Raw genomic sequence first — 22,436 nt, 5'->3', positions numbered from 1 at the left:
CTTATTGTTGCTTCAAGTAAATGCTGGAGGAATGAGAATTTCAGTTCTCTGTTGCTATCTTTTTGAAAAGAGTGTTAGAAGCTTTCCAGTATTGTTCCGACATGATTTGGGCAGCAGACCAAGAAATCTATAACCCAGGAAGCTTATAACCATAGGTGCAAATTTATAACCATAGGCACAATCGTAATAAGTTAAATTGTTGTGAGGAAGAAGTCCTGGAGCAAAAACAACAGGAACTTGTAGGAGCTAGTCATTCTTAGAAGATCTGTTAGATATTTATCTGCAAATGTTGCAAATTGCATTCTTTTTTAGGAGATATTTTAGATAGATGGCATTCTGAAAATAAAACTCAGTTTTACCTATTGAATCCTCAAAAGCTAAAGTAATTGCTTTCTGTCCAGGAGGCAGCTCTTCAGGATCACAGGGCCAATAATTCTTTCACTTAAGATGGAGTTTTCAGTTTAGTTATACAAGGTGTACAAATGCCTAACTCCAAAGAACTCTGGATATTGGATAATAAAATACCAGAAAAATAAGGGAGAAAGACATTATGTGCAAAACACACTGTTATTTTAAGCCTTTCTTAGTTACATAGTTTACAACCTAAAGCATTCTGGGCCAATTAAGTTACTTTTGTAATAAAAAGTGAGATACCAATTGTGTTGATAAAAGTCATAAAAACAAAAATGAAACCATAAAAACAAAATGAAACATACTCTTGTCACAGAAATTATCCTTGTAAAAAAATTATTTTTCTATTTTCACAACATATAGTCACATGTATACTATTACATAGCCAACATCATTTTGTATTATTAAATGTTTACATCAATTCATCTTACCATCAACTCCCAAAACACAATTATTTAACTCTTCTGCTCTCCATACATCATATTTATCCTTATCCATTACTTTCTTCACTCTCTCTCTCCTCCCCCCACCTCCTTTCTTCCCTCTGTCTCCTTCCCTACTCTACTTTCCCCTCCTCTCTCCTCCCCCCCTTTCCACTCCTCATTTCTCTCCTCCTCTTCCCCCCTCCTTGCCCTCTCTCCTATTCCTTTCTTCTTCCCTTGCCTATCTTCTTTTCTTCCCACTCTTCTCATTTACTTGGTGTATTTCAGCTTCTGAGCAAGCTCCGTTTTATGTTGATGGTATTTACAGTTCCTTTTCGATATACATATTTAATATTAACATCCTTTCTTGAAAAAAAATAGAACAAAAAGTGTACATATATAGTCATTGTACTTTTAACACACACAGTCCAGCCTAAATTTGGTCCAGATGTAGACCTGGTTACAATTCCTAGCTATTCTCATCATTATCTTTATATAATTATACATCCTTAACGCCCCCAATTTGTGATTCTATCTTAAAATCTCAATAATTTCCCATTGTAGATATATTCCATGTTCCCTCTCTATTTTTCTATAACTTGGATTAAATTATCCTTAAATTGTCTATAAATGACACACCACGCTGTTCAATGTTTATTACAATTCCCTTAATCTATTACGTAAAAAAACAAGCAGTAAACATCTCACTTTATTCATCATGTTAAAATTTCTATATATATCCATGTCTCATATATTTTAACCAACGTTTAGTTATCCTTCTGTTGTCATTTTCAGTCAATTCGCAACAGTTTAATTATCATGTGTAAAAGTGAAACACAGAGCTCTGCTTTACAACCTCCCCATATCAGTTTCATATTTATCCATATTGAATATATTTTGGCCTTTTTTTAGTTATCTTTCCATTATTATATTCAACCAGTTAGCAACTCCATTTTATTTTCATATTTAGGAATAAAACCCTTATCTTACTTTATATTTTCCCATATCTAGATATCGGATTTTTTCCTAGTCTTTTGTCCCACTTCTCTGTTCCTGTCTTCTCCTTTTTCTTTACTTTAACACCTCCACTCCCATCAATTTTCTCCAAACCACCCTCACGCAAGTATTTTATATTTCTCTGTTGAGGCATAGCCCACCTACATCAATTTTCTTTATACCACTAACAATCTTCAAAACCACTTTTATCTGCTTTCCCCCCCCCCCCCTTTTGTTGGGACATCTCTTTTTACAATTTTTCCTATCCCAATGCCAAAACTGATGGGTTTTTTTTGTCTGCTTTTTATTTCCTTCCGTTTCTTCCCCTTCAATGTCTTTCCCCCCTTCTTCATCTTTGAATTCTTCTTTAGATCTCTGCTTCCCTGGCTTCAGAATTCTATTTAAGCTTAATTTTACTGATTTAAGCGTATATTTTTTTTATAATTTAACGTAGTTCTTCTAATTTCCAGTTTTCCATGATGTCCAGTTTCAAAGTTATAGTTAGTTATACAATCCTGGTTTCAGAGGTCTACTCCACCTTAGATTTATCTATTTCAATTGCTGTGGAAAAAAAGCAATGGGGACCATCTTAATCTTTTGTTCTTCCTTGATATCCAGTTCCAAGATTTCAGTTAGTTGTACAAATCTTGTTTCAAATTCTGGTCCATCTTAACTTTTATTAAACAGCAAGAAAAAAAGAGAGAGAAGAAGAGGGGGAAAAAACCTTTGTAATTCCCAGGTCCGATAGTCTTTGCTTCAATCACTGCTCAAAATAAATAACTTATAATAAGTTTGTAATCAGCCAAAAGTTTTTCCTCTGCCTCTGCTTTTCCAAATTCTGATTTATGGCAGTTGGTTAATTAAAACTTCCTTCATAGTCAAGGTTAAGTTGTCTGTTATCAGTAAGAGGACGTGCTTTTTTTTCTTGGTTATATTAGCTGGAAGGAATTCAAACAAAGTAAAAGTATTGGCTTCTGTTTGAGATCCAAAGCCAAATTTAGAGTTTAGAATTGAGTGGGTTTGTCACTTCTCTGCTTTCTATTCTTCTGTTCAAAAGCTTTTCAAACAAAGAACTTCGGGGGGGGGGGGAGCTGGTGTTACAACCCTCCACTTTTCTTTCTTTCTTTAGGAAAAAAATAAAGTCCCGATCTGACCATCAGTATTATTTATGTTCTCAAGATTTCTTTGCCTTTTCCAGGTTTAATTTATAGTTGTGGGTTAGATAAATTTTCTTACCAGGCCTTTCATCTGTCCCAGTCTCCGCCTGCTCCATTTGCTTGACAAAAAGCCAGCATCTTGTCAGCCATGTTAATGACTGCTGCCCTGACTCTGATTCATAGGCAAATCTCTAACCCACGAGGGATCAGTTGCTTCCCTCAGGGTTTGATGAGATGCCGCCCTTCTTCGACCCCACCTCCAGTGGGGGTTCAGATTCAAAAGAATCTCGGAATTGGATTGTCAGACAGCGTTCATGTGAGACTCTCAAGAGCGCACACACCCCTACATCTATCCAGCTGGAGAACTTCCTGTTGACCTCCTTGGCACAGAAATTAATAGCAAAAATTATATGAGAAATATCAATTTAAAGAAATAATAATCACCACTGAATATTGATGCTAAAGAACACTTGAATATACTTTTAAATAAATAATATCAAGTTTTAATTCATGACAAATATTAAAAATTTAGTCACTATAAAACAAAAATAATTGGGAGCTGAATTTTAGTTCTAAATCATTGCAATCATAAGTTGAGGCACCCACAGGAATGAATTTTCTGACCATTTTCATTTAAATTGTTAACTGAATTGCACGGTTGTTAAGTGAATCCATTCACTTAACTTGAGTGAGCTTCTTTTTCCTAGAAACTGACAAAAATGCAAATTATGGATATATGATCACAAGATATTACAGCTGGTCATAAATGCAAAAGTGCCTGATATGTGATCATACGACCCTGACATTTTACAGTGTCCAATACTTTATGAGCCATAAGGCACTCCTTTTTGAGGCTGTTGTAACTGCAGAAAATCATTAAATGACTGTTGTAATTCAAGGACTATTTTTGCTACATAATTATAAAGAAATAATTATAAGGTAAAGGTTCCCCTCGCACATGGGTGCTAGTCGTTCCTGACTCTAGGGAACATTGCTCATCTCCCTTACAAATCCGAAGAGCCAGTGCTGTACGAAGATGTCTCTGTGGTCATGTGGCCGGCATGACTAAACATCGAAGGCGCACGGAACGCTCTTACCTTCCCACCAAAGATGGTTCCTATTTTTCTAGTTGCATTTTTACATGCTTTCAAACTGCTAGGTTAGTAGAAGCTGGGACAAGTAACAGGAGCTCATTCTGTTACACAGCGCTAGGGATTCGAACCGCCAACATGCCAACCTTTCTGATCGACAAGCTCAGCATCTTAGCCACTGAGTCACCACATCCCTTAATGGAATTATAGTGTGAGATAAATGATAATAAATATACGTTCAATGTACTTTCCTTTTAAAAGCAAAATGATATTTAATATTGCATATATATACATATATATATATACATATATATATATATATATATATATATATATATATATATATATGTGTGTGTGTGTGTGTGTGTGTGTGTGTGTGTGTGTGTGTGTTTGTGTTTATCAGCACAAATACAACACTATATATATATATATATATATATATATATATATATATATATATATATATATATACATACATACATACATACATACATACATACATACATACATACATACATACATACATACATACATATATATATATATATATATATGCTGGTTTTGTTGTATTCTTTTCCCGTGTAAGGTTGAGATTGTCTTTGCAACGTTTCGGCAGGATCACACCTGCCATCTTCAAGCTGTGGGCTTAAAATGTGAAGATGTGTGTGTGTGTGTGTGTGTGTGTGTGTGTATGTGTATGTGTATGTGTGTATATGTATATATATATATATATATATATATATATATATATATATATATATATATATATATATATATATATATATATATATATATATATATATATATATATATATATATTTGTGTTGTATTTGTGCTGATACCAGGTCATACCAGGGGTTGTAACACAAACACACACACACACACACACACACACACACACACACACATATATATATATATATATATATATACACATACACATACACATACACATACATACATATTTGTATTTATTCCATTGTAATTGAGTTTCAATATTTTGAGGTAAAATTGTTTTAGAAATCCATGTACAAACTAATAGTTGTATTTTTGAACTAAACCTGACAACTGATTAGCTTACTGTTTTAAACATAAATGTTTCTTAATAACTTCTGCTGGAACTTGCTTTATAAGTAGTTTTTTTAAAATAATCTGTCATTGCTGTCATTCCCCTTATACTGTACAGGTAGTTCTCGCTGAAAGAACCTACTTGGGATTAGATTTCCTGTTATTAAGCAAAGTGGTCAATAGGCAAAATATCACATACCACAGTGCTTAGAGATGGCAATTTTGATAGTCCTGATTGCAATTGTTAAGCAAGGACCAGACCATTATTAGGTGACAACCTCCTGCTTTTCCTGCCCTATCATGCTTACTTATGCTTCAGTTATTCTCTTCCCCCCATTTCTGCGCATTTGAGCTAGCCTGACTTTACTGCAACCAACTCCTCTAGTAAAATAACCTTTTGCTTCAACCTAATGCAGTCAGATTGGGCAAGTCTACTGTTAGACTAGTTCTAAGATTTCCCCACACAAAAAAGATGCAGAAAAGATTCCTTCTCCCCTCCCCACTGGGACCAGTCCTTGTTTTGCCAATTGGAGCTTGCTAAGATGTTATGAGAACACTGAAATATCGTGGGCAATTCTCATTCTCTTCCCAGGTTGCATGGCCTTGGAGCCAGTTCTGGATTTCTCTGGTCTTCGTCACCTGTTATTCCCCACTCCCTATTTTCCATCACATACACCCAATCATATTGCCATTTGTCCACTACCCCCCTCCAGCCTTTGATGGCAGGAACTAGCAGGACCTGTCATCACCCTGTTCTCTGCCCAAAGAAAGAATGACTGGCCAAAATCATCCAGCCAGCTTGCAGGGCTAAGGCAGGGCCTAGAACTCACAGTTTCCTGGTTTGTATACCATTATCACTATATTAAACAGTCTTAATATTGACTTTGTTCTCTTTTTTCATTCAACTATTCACCTATTATTAGCGATTATTAGTATTATTGGTTTAAACAAGGTTCAAATTGCCCCCATTAAAAATCAAATTGTATCTTAAATTAGCTGTGAAGCATTTATTGGGGGGGGGGGAGACAGATTTTGGAATCACTTTCATAGTCCTCAGAATTGAATATTATTTCTCTTTCTGCATTCCACTAAAATCAGGATGTTATATTACCTAAATGTATACTTATCCTTTCACCTGTTTCCAAATATTTCATAACATGAAATTTACCTAATGCTTTATCCATCAAAAATTAGGTTGAAATTTAATTGTGCAATCATCCACCATTCTGAGATCTCTTTCAATAAGTTACCCCAGGTCCCCTTTGACATTAGTGTGTGCATAGATATTAGTTGATTGATTTAGTTATTTATTTTTGTTTCAATGTGCATCACTTTGCAGTTGCTTACATTGAATTCTACTCTGCCATTACGAAGACATTAAAGAATCAATGTGTTATAAGTGCCATAAGTGCATTCATGGATTCATGAATGGTCAACCCATTTTGAACCTTGTTTCTCCGGCCTGTCTGAACTGAGTTTTCATAGCTTTTAGGGATGCTATTTCTAAACTTATAGACATAATTTCTTTCAAAATGTACTTTAAAACTTTCTTCCAAGTTACGGTTGTCTCAGCTAGAAAATGGGCACAGAATTCAGTTCCCTGTTCTAATCAAACTTTGCCCTTTTCACTGATTAGAATGATTTTCCATACTTCACATTTTTACTTATTTCCAATTTAATTGTGTATAAAACTTCAAATTATATAGTTTGTTGGGGTTTTACATTTACAGGAGAAATTGTATTATTACAAGCCAGACATTCACATTTCTGAGGTTGCATATGGCTGTGCCTCTGTTGCTGCACTGTCTTTCTATATTAGCTAACAAAAGATCCCCAGGTCAGTCACTTCAACTGAGAGACTGCATCATTTTGGCCCACAGTATTCCATCTAGGCATTCCTAGCTGACAGTACATCCCATTCCTGCAGAGGAGTCACTACATCAGTTGTTTTATTATTTGTTTTCTCATAGCAATGATGATTGCAACCTTGTTTTTCCTGGAGGATAAAATTGAGGATATTGAGCCCTGACATGCATCAATTCCAATACTTTTCAGGGACACCAATATATATGGTAAATTCTCTTTCTTTTGCAAAATTCATAGTTAAGTTAATGTCTGCAGCTGTGTTCAACAGCTCTCACAATTACAAAACTGTGCTGTTTCACAAGCAGATACTTTTTAATTCTCAGTTACAAAAATTAAAGTGTGTTGATTTTTGTGTACAAATTCAAACATCAGTTTTTTCTAATAATGAATGGCTTAAAACGATTTTAAAACCACCTTGCATTCAACCTTTTCATCTTGGCCAATTACATTTTTGAATGAGATTACTTTTATGTTTTTGGTAGAAATATATTTAATAGAACTTCTACAAGCCATTCCATGTTGCAAGAAAAAGTATGTGAACCCCTTGGGATTACGTGGAGTTTTGCATGAATTGGTCATAAAATGTGCTCTAAACTTCATATAAGTCACAACAATAGAAAAACACGGTCTGCTGAAAATAATACTACACAAACATTAGATGTTGCCATGGTTTAATTGAACATAACATGTAAACATTCACAGTGCAGGGAGGAAAAAGTATGTGAACTGTTGGATGTAATAACTGGTTGACCCTCCTTTGACAGCAATAACCTCAACCAAACATTTCCTGTAGTTGCAGATCAGACCTGCACAACAATCTGGAGTAATTTTGGACCACTCCTCTTCACAAAACTGTTTCAGTGTAGCAATATTCTTGGGATGTCTGGTCTCTTAAAGTCATGCCACAGCATTTCAATCGGGTTGAGGTCAGGACTCTGACTGGGCCACTCCAGAAGGCGTATTCTGTGCTGTTGAAGCCATTTTGTTGTTGAATGACTTGTATGCTTTGGGTCATTGTCCTGTTGCATCACCCATCCTCTGTGGAGCTTCAGTTGGTGGACAGATGGTCGTACGTTTTCCTGCAAAATGTCTTGATAAACTCTGGAATTCATTTTCCCATCAATGACAACAATCCGTCCAGGCCCTGAGGCAGCAAAGCAGCCCCAAACCATGATGCTCCCTCCGCCATGTTTTACAGTGGGGTTGAGGTTTTGATGTTGGTGTGCTGTGCCTTTTTTTCTCCACACATAGTGTTGTGTGTTTTTGCCAAACAACTCAATTTTGGTTTCATTTGTCCACAGTATATTTTGCCAGTAATGCTGTGGAACATCCAGGTGCTCTTTTGCAAGCTTCAAACGTGCTGCAATATTTTTTTTGGACAGCAATGGCTTCCTCCGTGGTGTCCTTTCATGTACTCCATTCTTGTTTAATATTTTCCTTATTGTAGATGTGTCAACAAAAATGTTAGCATGTGCCAGAGATTTCTGTAGGTCTTTAGCTGACACTCTAGGATTCTTCTTTACCTCATGAAGCATTCTGTGCTGTGCTCTTGCAGTCATTTTTACAGGACAACCACGCCTAGGGAGAGTAGCAACAGTGCTAAACTTTCTCCCATTTGTAGACAGTCTGTCTTACCGTGGACACATGAACATCAAGGCTTTTGGAGATACTTTTGTAACCCTTTCCAGCTTCATGCAAGTCAACAATTCTTGATCGTAGGTCTTCTGAGAGCTCTTTTCTGCGAGGCATGGTTCACATCGGACAGTGCTTCTTGAAACCAGTAAACCCAAAACAGGTGTGTGTTTTTAAAGGGCAGGACAGCTGTCAGCAACACATCCAATATCATCACACTGATTGGAGTCAAGGTTGGCTCACTCCTGGCTCCAATTAGCTCTTGGAGAAGCTCTTGGCATATAAATCCAAATAAACAAACAAAACAAACAAACAAGTCATTAGGCTAGGGGCTCACATACGTTTTCCTCCCTGCACTGTGAATGTTTACATGTTATGTTCAATTAAACCATTGCAACATCTAATGTTTGTGTAGTATTATTTTCAGCAGACTGTGTTTTTCTATTGTTGTGACTTAGATGAAGTTCAGAGCACATTTTATGACCAATTCATGCAAAACTCCACGTAATCCCAAGGGGTTCACATACTTTTTCTTGCAACTATACATACATACATACATACATACATACATACATACATACATACATACATACATACATACATATAAAAATTCCCTGATGTGTGAAGTTTACTTTCCATCACTTGATGAATGTCATCTGTAACCTCAAGCTATATGGAAACTGTTTAATTCAAAAGTTTAAAAGCCTGCCTGGCGTTCACTTTTAGGCTACCTTTTGGTCTACCTTGCAGATAAATGGTGGTATTAGACATCCATTTAAAAATAATATAGTAAACAGCTGATGGAGTGCAGTATTGTAAGAAGTTTGATTGCAGAGTTAAATCTTTGTCTCACAAAAGATAAATAGAAAAAACAACCCATCTAAAATAGATAATAGTATTAATACTAATAAACTAATTCTGTAGATTATACAGTACTTGGAGGGGATCTAGAATAGGTTAAAGCAGTGAAAAAACATTTGTTCCCCTCTAGTTTCCCCTCCTTGCATTTTAACAATTTTTTTCCTGCTTTTTAAAAATAATGTTATTGAATTTTTTAGTAAACGTAGTAAAAACTATTACAAATTCAACTACAAGGAAAAAGAAAAGTAAAAAAACATTTAGAAGGTACGAGGGGAGAAAAACGAAAAAAGTAAAAGGGTAAAGAAAAAGAAAACAGATGGCAATAATAAAGAATAATAAAGATTGGCTTCCAATCTTCATCACATCGAGCATAAGCTAATATAGTAAGTTTTTCACTCTCTTTTAAAATTACAAATGAAAAAAATCTTCCCATAGCCTAACCTAGCAAGCCACAAATTGTCATCTTTTTAGTCCTGGTTAGTGTTTACCAGAAATGTTGAACAAATATCAGATAACGTAGCTTTGTATTCCTCTTTTTGCTCTTCACAATCTTGACCTTTAAACATTACAATAGCATCATGGGATTTGATATTTCCTCAATTTTTTGACTTTCAAAAGAAGGCTTCAAAGGTTTCAGCAGCCTACTTTGTAAATTCCATAAAGAGGTTTGACTTCATTCAGGATTTCTTCTTGCAGCTATTCCTTGTCCAGATCCTTTTCTTGGTTTGACTTTTATAGTCCTATTGTGGTAATCTCAATTTGGTTGTCTTCCAAGCTTTCAAATTCTATAATGTCTTTGTCACATAAGAGTTGTCTTTTTAAATTTTTCGCATCAAATAAAAAGTTAACCATTGAAATATGTAAAATCTGAAATTTAGGATGTAGATGAAATTATATCAATCTTTGTTATGTTCCTAGACTAGCTAATATAAACATTGATTTAATATTCCTCAAAATATTTAGCTTGTTTCCTACCCTGAAAGTATTTTCTGCCTGTGATCTAGATTAAAAAGAATATTGACTGGGTTGAAAGTTGTTTGAGCCATCGTTCTACACTACTGTGGCAAGGAGACTAAAGAATGAAGATTAAAAAGCATTTATCACTGTTTCCTTGTATGCTCTTGATTCTTGATATTACTGGAATTATCTCAATTTTTAGAGCATCTTAAATCTATAGTCCAAAAGGAATAGAAAGGCCCTAAACAGTATTAGCTGTGACAATACCATCATAAATCATTTTGAGAAGCTTCTGCAGTGACTAGAGTACCTGATATTTTTATATTTCTTACTTACAGTAAAAACAATAATTTTGTTTAGTAGATCACACTTTTATCGTTTTCAGCCAAAGGTTCATATGATCTGTTGTGAGTTAGTGTAGATATTGTATTGAAGTATTTAACTGTCATCAAGGAGACTCAACTTCTAATTCCCTCTCTCAGCCATACAAATTCACTAGATAATTTTGAGCCAATCATGTACACACAGTCTCCCTGTGCACCCTATTTTAGTAGGTGGTTATGAGGAAAAATTGTGAGTGGAGAATGGCATATGTGTTGTTTTTAGCACTTGGAGAAAAAGGCAGGATAGAAATATAACAAATAAATATAATGAGTCTGATAAAATGTTTAATTACGAAACATGTCACACTGTTCAAGCACTATTTAATGTGATGGGCATTAATCCTGATGTCAAAAATGGCAAGTTTGGATGGATTAAAAAAAATAATGACAGCTCAATTGGGCATGGAGACTACATTGTAAAATAATAAATTATTGAGCGACTAATTTAAGAGCATAATAGCCATTCAGATATTAATCAGAACAGGAGCTGATTGATAGCATATGCTACATATGCTTGGCTGGAGCCATATGCCATCAAGATACAGTTGTTTATTACAATATTTGGAAGAAGAATTCAAAGCTGCAAGCAGATGTTTTGGCTTGCTTCATTTATTGCCCATACTTGTCATTCTTCCTGCCATAGATTAATATATTGTCCATATCATTTAAAATGTGGCTGTTAACATAGATTCTAGCTTTTTAGCTGAAAAGAAAGCATCAGTTAGCAAATACTTTATTTTGCATTTAAATGTTATTAAAACTTTTTTTCCAGAGAAATGTTCATTTTATTCTCTTGTAACTACAACATAAGAGTGACTTTAATAAATATTAGACAGATAGTTTTGTTGAGGCTGAAATGATCTATAGTCCACTTTGGCCAGCTACATAAAACATTGAACACTTCCACAAAAACTCCTATGCCAATGCTTTTGTCTGAATCTGTAGATCAGTTACAAATTCACAGAATAGTTTTAGAATACTCTTGCTGATTGAGGAGACCCATTTCATTATGCAGTGCTATGTTGCGTAATTCAAGTAGTTTTCAACTTATGACATGTAATTTAGCTACTATTTTAAGTTACAACTTACCCGAAAAAGAGCCTTAGGAGCCAGATAAGAAATTCCAGGGGTCCCTCCTCTCCCATGGACACATGACCGCATTTTGGACATTCAGCAACATTGCTGCATTTATGGTGGATTGCAACATTCCGTGGTGATGTGACATGTTTTACAATGTTTTTGCTGAAAACTAGCACTTTCATGGTTTCAGCAAAACTGTGCCAGCAAACAATGGATTTGCTTAATGAACGCTCTAAAACAAAATTGTAAAGTCAGGTTGGTCGCATGATCAACCCATTTTATGACCATTTTGACTTACAACTGTAATAGGCAGGCTCCATTTTGATCATAACTCGAGAATGTACTGTATAGCATTACTGCTGATCAAATTTGAACAACTAGCATAATAGATAGAATTTATTACATGGAAGCATCCTGAGAAATTAGGTGTCTCAAATAAACTAAGATTGATCAAACTGGTCAAGTATCTCTTCTTTGCACTGTAGCAGAAATATCCAGTTGACCTACAATACTTATTTGTGGCAGTTCCAGCTCCTAGCAAGGTGATTCTCTTCCAAATCAGGGCATGTTGAATAGGGAAGCACAGTTTCTGAGCAGAAATAGTCATTTCTAGGGGTCAAAATCCTGCCTAGGATTGAAATCCATGGGATTTAAGCAGGGGCATGATGGAGGACTTTAAATTTGAAGGTGCCAAGCAGCATTTAACTCATGACAGATGTAATGTTACATGTGAATGATCTTGGGAAACAGGAAAGGGATAGTCGGGGTAACAGTAAGAGAAGAGGTGTCCTAGCCCACAGAAGGTATCTGGTGTGGCAAATGACTCAGAAGGGACCACACCTAATTTCTTGGGCTATAAATGTGACAGTGGAAAAATTTACATCCAGATTTGCAAGATTCTATTAATGTCACCTTACACTAAAATAGAATTAGTTCATCTGAGCATACTTTCTATTTGGATTACTTTGCAAGACAGACAGCAGTGATTTAAAAAGAATGCTGGCAGCAGCAATATTTTTTTCTTTTATGTGAAGGAGATGTTCTTTCTTTTAATTAGGAGGAAAAATTAGAAACTTGTCTTGCTTGATAATTACAATAAATGGGAAATAAACACCTCCTCCCCCAATCTATGTAACCTTATGTTCAGTCTGTCTTTACATTATTTTCGATTTTGACTTGACTAATATATTTGGGTTTTTCCCCCACATTTCTCCCAAGATCACTGTGTCCACTACTATGATCTTCGGAACACTAAACAGCCCATTATGGTCTTCAAAGGACACCGCAAAGCTGTTTCATATGCAAAGTTTGTTAGTGGAGAAGAAATAGTCTCTGCGTGAGTATTGTAAAAAGCTTCTACACGTTTTGATTCTTGGTGAATTTCAGAAAATCAGTATTTTGCACAGCTTATGAGCAAGATTGTAGGCTCATACTATGTGTTTGTGTGAACTGTCAACTTGCACAGCATATTCTAGTACTTTTATTAGAACAAAAATAGAAAACTCTTTCTCACTTCTTTTGGATCCAGAGTGTCTCATTAGTGCTGAAGAAACTGAGAAAGATAGAGGTATATAACTAGTAGTTTTTTGTTTTGTTTAGTTCTCGTCTGTTCAGCCACACTTCTAGGAGTTGCCAGCAACATACTGAAATAAATACTTAGGTCTGTGAAGACTTAAATTAACGTTTCTCTTTAGTATAGTAATCAGTGAAAAAGAGGCAATATTTGATTCCATTATTTTTCTAAAAGGTAGATTTTTTTTACTTGCCGATGTTCTAAGAATTGCAGGAGTGCCCTCATGTGGTAACATGCAACCTGAGATTTGCTGCAATTGACGAGTTGAACTTTGGAGACTTAGGCAGCAATCGTTCGATCAAATTAAGGAGTAAACAATTAGCAAAAGGCAATTTATGTAATGATTAAACTACGTTTGGAATTTAAAAACACTCCAGGCAAAACCTTATTCTTTATTTTAACTTTTGTTAGTTCAGAAGATTGAAGAGAGGCATATCAGTTTTTATGTACATGAATGGAAGCAATAAGACTTTTTTTTTCTATTTTGCCATTGCCTGCTTTCTAGGGCTGAGAGTGATTGGCTAAAGGTCACCCAGCTGATTTGTACTTATGGCAGGATTAGAACTCACGGCTTTTTGGTTTCTACCTTGGGGCTTTAATCACTACACCAAGCTCGCTCATAGGGATGATTTATTTCTATTTATTTATTTATTTCTTAGATTTTTAGACCGCCCCTCTCCCAGAAAGGGACTCGGGGCGGTGTACAGTCAATACAAATAAAATCAGTCATAATAATAAAATACATTTAAGATACATTTGGAGGGGGAGATAGGCTGTACTAAGAAATAAATATATTCTAATCCTAAAAACATCCCAATTAAAACCCCAAACCCAATTAAAATAAAATAAATCCCCGGGAGGTAAAACTAAGAAAGTGCCAGGCCAGCTGATTGAAATAGGTGAGTCTTTAACTTTTGCCGGAAGGAACGGAGGTCGGTGGTAGTTCGAATGTCTGGGGGGAGGTCATTCCAGAGGGTTGGGCCCATCACAGAGAAGGATCTACTCCTAGGTGTCGCCCGCTGGCATTGCCTAGCAGACGGCACCAGGAGGAGCCCCTCCCTGTGTGAGCGGATAGGTCGCAGGGACGTCTGTGGTAGGATGCGATCCTGCAGATAACTAGGTCCTATGCCATGGAGCGCTTTAAAGATGGTGATCAATACCTTGAAACGCACCCGAAAGGCCATAGGTAGCCAGTGCAACTCGCGCAGGAGAGGTGTTACGTGGGAGTAACGTGTACTTCCCATAATAACCCGCGCGGCTGCGTTCTGAACTAGCTGCAGTCTCCGGATGCGTCCCAAGGGAAGCCCCATGTAGAGGGCATTGCAGTAGTCCAGGCGAGATGTCACCAGCGCATGAGTGACCGTGCGCAGGGTACTCCGGTCCAGTAGGGGGCGCAATTGGCGCACCAGGCGGACCTGGTGGAACGCCCCCCTTGCCACGGCTGCCACATGGTCCTCCATTGACAGCCGGGCATCGAGGAGGACGCCCAAATTGCGCGCCCGCTCCACGGGGGACAGTTGTTCGCCCCCTATGGCCAGCGATGGAGTCAGCTGGCTGAACCGAGGTGCCGGTACCCACAGCCACTCGGTCTTGGAGGGGTTGAGTTTGAGTCTGTTGTCCCCCATCCAGACCCCGACGGCTTCCAAACACCGGGACATCACTTCGACAGCCTCGTTGGGGTGGTTTGGGGTTGAAATGTACAGCTGAGTATCATCAGCGTAAAGATGGTACTCAACCCCAAAACCACGGATGATCTCACCCAGCGGCTTCACATATGCGTTGAACAGGAGAGGCGAGAGGACCGACCCCTGTGGCACCCCACAAGTGAGTGGCCTCAGGGACGACCTCTGCCCCCCTGTCAACACACATTGCTTCCGGTCGGAGAGGTAGGAGCCGAACCACCGCAAAACGGTGCCTCCGACTCCCATCCCCTCCAACCGGCGCAATAGGATACCATGGTCGATGGTATCAAAAGCCGCCGAGAGGTCTAATAGGACCAGGATAGAGGAACAACCCCTATCTCTGGCCCTCCAGAGATCATTAACCAACGCGACCAAGGCTGTCTCAGTGCTGTGCCCGGGTCGGAAGCCGGACTGGCGTGGGTCTAGATAGTCGGATTCGTCTAGGTGTCGTGGAAATTGCTGCGCCACCACATTCTCAACAACCTTCGCCAAGAAGGGGAGGTTGGAGACTGGACGATAATTAGCTAGCTCCATTGGGTCGAGCGAAGGTCTCTTGAGCAAGGGTCTCACCACCGCCTCTTTCAAGGCGGTTGGTAAGTATCCCTCACCCAATGAGGCGTTCACCAGGCCCAGGAGCCAGCCTCGGGTCACCTCCCAGGCTGCCAGTACCAGCCAGGAGGGGCACGGGTCCGTTAAACATGTGGTGGGTCGCAGCCGTCCACGCAACCTGTCCAAATCCTCGGGGGCAACAGAGTCAAACTCCTCCCAGAATGGTCTCTCAAGACTCGCTGTTGGCGGCTCGTCTGGTCCACTGACGGAGGTCCACCCGCTCCGGATCTGATCGATTTTGTCCTGAAGATATTCTCCAAACTCCTCTGCTCTACCCTGTAAGGGTGTCTCCCGCGCCCCCTGCGATAAAAGGGAGCGGGTCACCCTAAACGGGGGCAGGGCGGTTATCCGCGGACGCAATAAGAGCAGCACAATGTCTACGTTTGGCCGCTCTTATTGCCACAAGGTAAGTCCGCAAATAGGCTCTTACCTGTGTTCGGTCAGATTCGGAGCGTGAGGACCTCCACCTGCTCTCTAGACGTCTCCTGTGGCACTTCATCACCCTAAGCTCCTCAGTAAACCAAGGAGCCCGGGTGGGTCGATGCCGCAGGAGAGGTCGCAAAGGCGCAACCCGGTCCAAGGCCCCAGTCGTCGCCCTATTCCAGGCAGTCACTAGGTCCTCGGAGCGGGAGCGGGACAAGGCTACAGGTATTGGCCCAAGCTCCGTCTGGAATCTATCAGATTCCATCAGCTGCCTGGGGCAGTACCAGTTTATAGAGTCTGGTTCCGCCTCCTCGCGGTGGGGGATAGCGCCAGGGAAGTCCAGCCGGAGGGATGAGTGGTCTGACCATGACAGGGGCGTGATGACTAAATCCCCTATTCCCAGATCACTCGTCCACTGTTCAGATACAAAAATGAGGTCCAGTGTGTGGCCCCCTTCGTGAGTGGGGCCCTGCACTAATTGGGTCAGGTCCATGGCTGTCATGGAAGCCATGAACTCCCGAGCCACCTCGGAAGCCGCTCCCGTTGACGGCAAGTTGAAGTCCCCCATGACCAAAAGTCTGGGAGTCTCAACTGCCGTCGCTGAGATTAGCTCGAGGAGCTCGGGCAGGGCTGCTGATGCATAGCGAGGAGCCAAGTATACAATCAGCAAGCCCCACTGCCTCCCTGGGCCCCAGTTCACACCAAGGGACTCACACCCGGGTATCTGAGGGACAGTGAACTCCCTCGGCTCTAAACATTCCCGCATAACCACCGCCACCCCACCACCCTTTCCCAGGGCCCGAGGCTGATGGAATGCACGGAAACCCGGTGGGCACATTTCCACGAGGGGTAAACCACCCTCGTGGCCCAGCCAGGTCTCCGTTATCCCTGCAAGGTCTAGCTCCCCCTCTGAGATCAACTCATTAATGAGGGGGGCCTTGTTGGTGACAGACCTTGCATTGCAAAGCATCAGCCGCAGGCCCTGGCTCTGTAGCACCTGTCCACCTAGACTGCAGGGGTTGGTACAAGCGACCGGGCGTAACCAGCAGCCACGGTCTCCCAACCGACCTTGGGATCTTATCCTGTCCTCGCATCCCCTCCTCCCCGCGACCGTTGTAATAGGACAACCCTCTGCTTTAGTGACCTTTATATTCCCCCCCTCCACCGCATCCCCGTCCTTCCTGGACTCACCTGTCTGTCTGGCGCTGGCTCTCCTCCCGGTCTGATTAGCCCTCCCCCCCACCCTGGAACCCCCTAAAAAAGATAAAAAACATTTTACTAAAAATCCCCTTAGCTTCCGGTTCCTGCACATGATAAGAACTAACAAGAAATAATGGGTACAAGTTTCAGCTATCTAGATTTTGCTTAACTGTAAGCAAAAATGGCCTGATGCTCAGATCTGTACAGGTAGTCATGGTGGTACAGTGAATGTGGTATTGCAGGCTAATTCAGCAATTCAGCAGCTTGAGTCTCACCAGCTCAAGGTCGCCTCAGTCTTCCATCATTCTGAGGTTGGTAAAATGAGGACCCAAATTGTTGGGGGCAATATGTTGACTGGGTAAACGGCTTACAGCAGCGGTTCTCAACCTGGGGGTCGAATGACCCTTTCACAGGGGTCGCCTAAGACCATTGCAAAACACATATTTTTTTAAAAAATACAGAAAACATAAAATAATTTTATGGTTGGGGGGGTCACCCAACATGAGGAACGCGGCATTAGGAATGTTGAGACCCACTGGCTTAGAGAGAACTGGAAAGCACTGTGAAGCGGTAAATAAGTCTAAGTGCTATTGGCTTGATTTATAACCATTTGTTTAGTAACTATTCAAAGTTACAGCAGCACTGAAAGAAGGGATCTAAACTAGTCCCTGAAGTAATGGCAGCTATGGCTTCATCCTGCATTGCAGCTCAGAGGCTTCTTGCAACCCCATAGTCATAGTGTACTAAGAAACTCAAGAGTCAGAGCCTACTCCTTCCATGGCCTCCCTAAACTCATGCTGCAGTGCAGCGGGACCCCAATTTACACACAGCTTGCACTGGGCCTCTGAAGGCTTCCTCTTCACCCCTGATGCATCTCTCTTGCTTAACGACAACATGTGTATGGAGTTACAAAGGCAACTTGGACTGCTGTGTTTGCTGTCGCTAAGTGATGTGGTCACATGGCATTGTGTTTTATGACCATTTTGTGTAATGATGGAAACTCCAATCCCACTTGTCATACATTGGGGACTACCTGTATAATAATGGAATAGTGTACTATGTACATTTGGGTTCACTAACTCTAGGAATTTTAAAAAGAGTCTAGTCAGTTGTGGATGGTTTAATTGGTTTTGCTCACATTAAGGAAGGTTGGAGTAGATGATCCTTATCATCCCTTCCAATTCCACAGTTCTGTGATTCTATATAATAGGTATTCTTTGAGATTCATTCCAGCAGCATAAGCCTCAATGAATTAAATGTAAGAGTAAAGTTATGTAAATTTCAATAAATTCAACATGGTTTTACAGGAAAATGTATCTTGGGATTCTCCATGGCTTTTCATTTTTCTATAAATATGTATCGTTTAATAAGTTACAAGGCGATTAATACTAAAGCTGACTTCTTTACTTGAAACAAGTTTTATTTACCTCTTCCCAAAGGACTTGTTTTTGCTTGGAAAACAAACCTTTGCAGAACCCAGGGAGTGGTTTCTGTTAAATGCAGCTTCCCTCTCTGCTTGCATTATCCCAGACACAGATGGTACCAGAAATCTGTTTTCTGCCTAACTTAAGTTTTACACTGTGCTGATTTTGCCTACCTGGGAGTCTTTCCTAATTTCCAATTTATTTATAAATTTGTATCTCTGTCCTCAGGTCAACAGATAGTCAACTAAAGCTATGGAATGTAGGGAAGCCACATTGTTTGCGTTCTTTTAAGGGTCACATCAATGAGAAGAATTTTGTAGGCTTGGCATCTAATGGAGACTATATTGCCTGTGGTAAGTAAACAGCTGTTTGAGCAAAGAAATTTAAATATACTGTCAAGTTTAAGCATTTATCAATGTCAAGTTTATGACAATATATTACAATAAAATTGAACACACTATGAAATATCAACAAACTCATGAATGGATCCATCCCTTTTCTTCATAAAAAAGAAAAACTTATGTTTAAAAATATGCCTAACAGCTGCCTGCCCATCTGTTTTCAAGAAATGTAAAAGAAGGAGGTTCAAAACTTTGAGAACATACGTAGAAAATGTTTGTTTATCCCAAATCATTATAGTTCAAACCAACTGAAAAAACAGAGTAATCAAAACGACAAGGAAAAGAACTATTTTTCAATTTTGCAGTTGGTAATATAACATAACCTTAGTACCATAACATAGCTTACTGGTCTTTTCATAGTGAAAAATATCTCCAGTTCGTCAGCGTAATCTCCTTTGGTCTATATGCTGAACTTTTTATTTCTTCTTATCTTCTAAATCCTGTTTGGTATTTCAGCATTCTCCTTGAACTCTAACTTCTAAAACAGACCATAGAAAATATCTTCTGGAATCTGGAGTCATGCTATTGCACAAAAAAGTTGCAAACATTACAGTTTCAGATGTATGCTTCTTAAATTGAATTAACCTTGGTAGTTGCCACCTTTCATTCACTTTCTGAGTATTGAATACTTGGAATGAGTTGCTTATATCAAATCATACATGTTATAATTAATCTAACTCCTGTATTAGAGTTTTGTACTTTAACCAGTAGAAAAGTTTTAGTAGAAAATTTAGGTTGAGCTGGAACTGACAGAAATAAATATTGTAAATCAACCTGTATTTTTGTTTTTGATTGTAGGAAGTGAAAATAATTCACTTTACCTGTACTATAAAGGTCTCTCAAAGACACTGCTAACCTTCAAATTTGACACTGTCAAAAGTGTTTTGGACAAAGACCGTAAGGAGGATGACACAAATGAATTTGTCAGTGCTGTATGCTGGAGGGCACTACCAGATGGGGTAAATATTTTGCTAATTTTTTTCTTCTTACCAAGGAGCGAAATAATTTGCAGGTCATTTATTTGGATCAACCTCAGTCTAGTTGTGAACATGTCAGATTAATGGAAGTTTTCATTTTGGATCCTTAAATGGCCAAGATTAGGCTTTTTCTAGAATAATAACAACTACTTCTACTTAGAATTACCAGTGAAGAAAGAGGAATATAAGCAGATGTTAATGGATTATCCAAACAGATATCACTGGACTATTATGCAACAAATCTTATCTTTGACCTGTATCAGGCTTTGTACTTCAGAATTCAGTAGCTTTCCTCTTTCGACAAAGATTGTATTTAATTTTTTCTTTGTATAGTGGTTTTAGTGAATAGATAACTTCTTAGCTATGACCTTTGCTAGGAGTCTTTTACTCCTAGCAAACATAATGCCTCTTATTGCTTTCTCAGCCCAAATAGATGCCTGTTAAGCATCCCTAGCCATCGTAAATTGTTGTCCCTCCTCAATCACATGGCTGCATGTTAAGAAGTCAGCTTTATGATTGGTTGTATTGTTGTCTGGTCACATGACCTTCATTCACAGTACTTTTTGCTGGTTTCCAGCAAAAAAAAAAAAGTCCATTGAGATTAATGGGTTCAGTTAAAAACCATCACATTTGGGGAGTTCCTATGGTGATGTCATCGTGCTTGGAGCTGAGGAACGGGAGTTCTCATAACGTCTAACTCTAACGTCTTCGTTTGAGCTCATTTCTGAGCGCTGTGGATCCTGAAGGGGCCGGCAGATTAAGGGGGAAACTCTGAAGACACTGGGGTGATAAGGAAGGACCGTTAGGAAGGACCAGGGAATAAACGGTTTGAGGCTCAAAAATGAAGAATATAAGTCCCAAGCCTATGCCGATGACTTAGTATTTGTTCTAGAGGATCCATTAGAACCCAATCTGAAATTAATTCAAAAATTAGAAGAATATGGCGAAGAGGCAGGACTAAAAACCAATAAAGGCAAAACAAAAATGATAACCAAAAACATGACAAAAAAGCAAGAACTCGAACTGGAATTAGCAACTAGAATGCAAATAACTAAGAAAGTGAAATACTTGGAGATCTGGGTGTCGGCAAAATGTTCCACAATTAAAGACTATAGTTATAATAGACTAGTGACACAAATAAAGATTTAGAAAGCTGGAAAAATATTCAGCTATCACTAATGGGACGTATAGCCACAGTCAAAATGAATATTTTACCAAGAATCTTATTCTTGTTGCAAGTCGCACCTATTAACCCAGGTAAAACTTTCAAGAATTAAAGAAAATAACTGCTAGATTCATTTGACAAGGATGAAAAGCGAGGAATAAACTAAAGTCAATTCAAGACAGCAAGGAGAGGGAAGGTTTAGCATTACCAAATTGGGAATTATGCACATTAGCAGTAACAATAACATGGGTGAAGGATTGGATAGAGCTAAAGAATAAAAGAATTTTGACCTTAGAAGGCCATGATTTGCAAGCAGGCTGGCATACATTCCCATGGGATGATAAACATAAAATGCACAAATACTTTCAAAAACATTTAATTAGAAGAGTGTTATTGCAAAACTGGCTCAAAAAAAAAAAATCCACTATGTGAAAATCCCGAATTGACTATCACCAACAGATAGGACGATCCATCCAAATTTTATAGATATGAATAAAACAGAGACTTAATTGACGGACAGGGAAATTTAAAAACAATTGAAGAACTGGCAGAACAAAACATGAAAGTTGACTGGCTAACCTACTTGCAAATCAAAACTAAACACAATAATGATGCTAAATTATATGACATCAAAACAGAACCACACGAATTGGATAAAATAATTCAAAGCTCAGATAGAAAGATGATAGGGAGAATATACAAATTTCTCCTGAAGCATAAAATGGAAGAGGAAATCATGAAAGAACAAATGATAAAATGGGCACAGAACTTTGGATATAATATTGAATTAGATAAATGGGAAAAATGTTGGAGAACAAACTTAAAAATGACACTATCAGTTGCATACAAGGAAAACCAGTACAAAATGTTTTACAGATGGCACCTGGCACCAACAAGGTTAGCTAAAATCTCAACAAATACCTCCCCAAAATGTTGGAAATGTGAATCAATACATGGAACATACTACCACTTATGGTGGACCTGTGAGGAGGCTAAAAATTTTTGGAAAAGGATCAAAAATGTCTAGAGGCAATAACAGATGTCAAAATAGAATGGAA

At 38.7% G+C, this 22,436-nt stretch overlaps 1 protein-coding gene across 2 annotated transcripts in view; it reads left to right on the top strand.

The window, feature by feature from the left end:
- COP1 (COP1 E3 ubiquitin ligase) overlaps positions 1-22,436 on the top strand; it is a 114,885-nt gene that overhangs the window by 58,609 nt on the left and 33,840 nt on the right. For both annotated transcript variants that reach the window (XM_081949561.1, XM_081949562.1), the window contains exons 16-18: positions 13,143-13,260; positions 19,064-19,188; positions 20,035-20,195. In XM_081949561.1, coding sequence (XP_081805687.1) covers positions 13,143-13,260; positions 19,064-19,188; positions 20,035-20,195 — 404 coding nt within the window. The remainder of the gene's footprint in view (positions 1-13,142; positions 13,261-19,063; positions 19,189-20,034; positions 20,196-22,436) is intronic.

Source organism: Natrix helvetica (assembly GCF_964273705.1).
Source record: "Natrix helvetica genome assembly, chromosome: 3".
Taxonomy (NCBI): domain Eukaryota; kingdom Metazoa; phylum Chordata; class Lepidosauria; order Squamata; family Natricidae; genus Natrix; species Natrix helvetica.
This window is presented reverse-complemented; position numbering and strand designations above follow the sequence as displayed.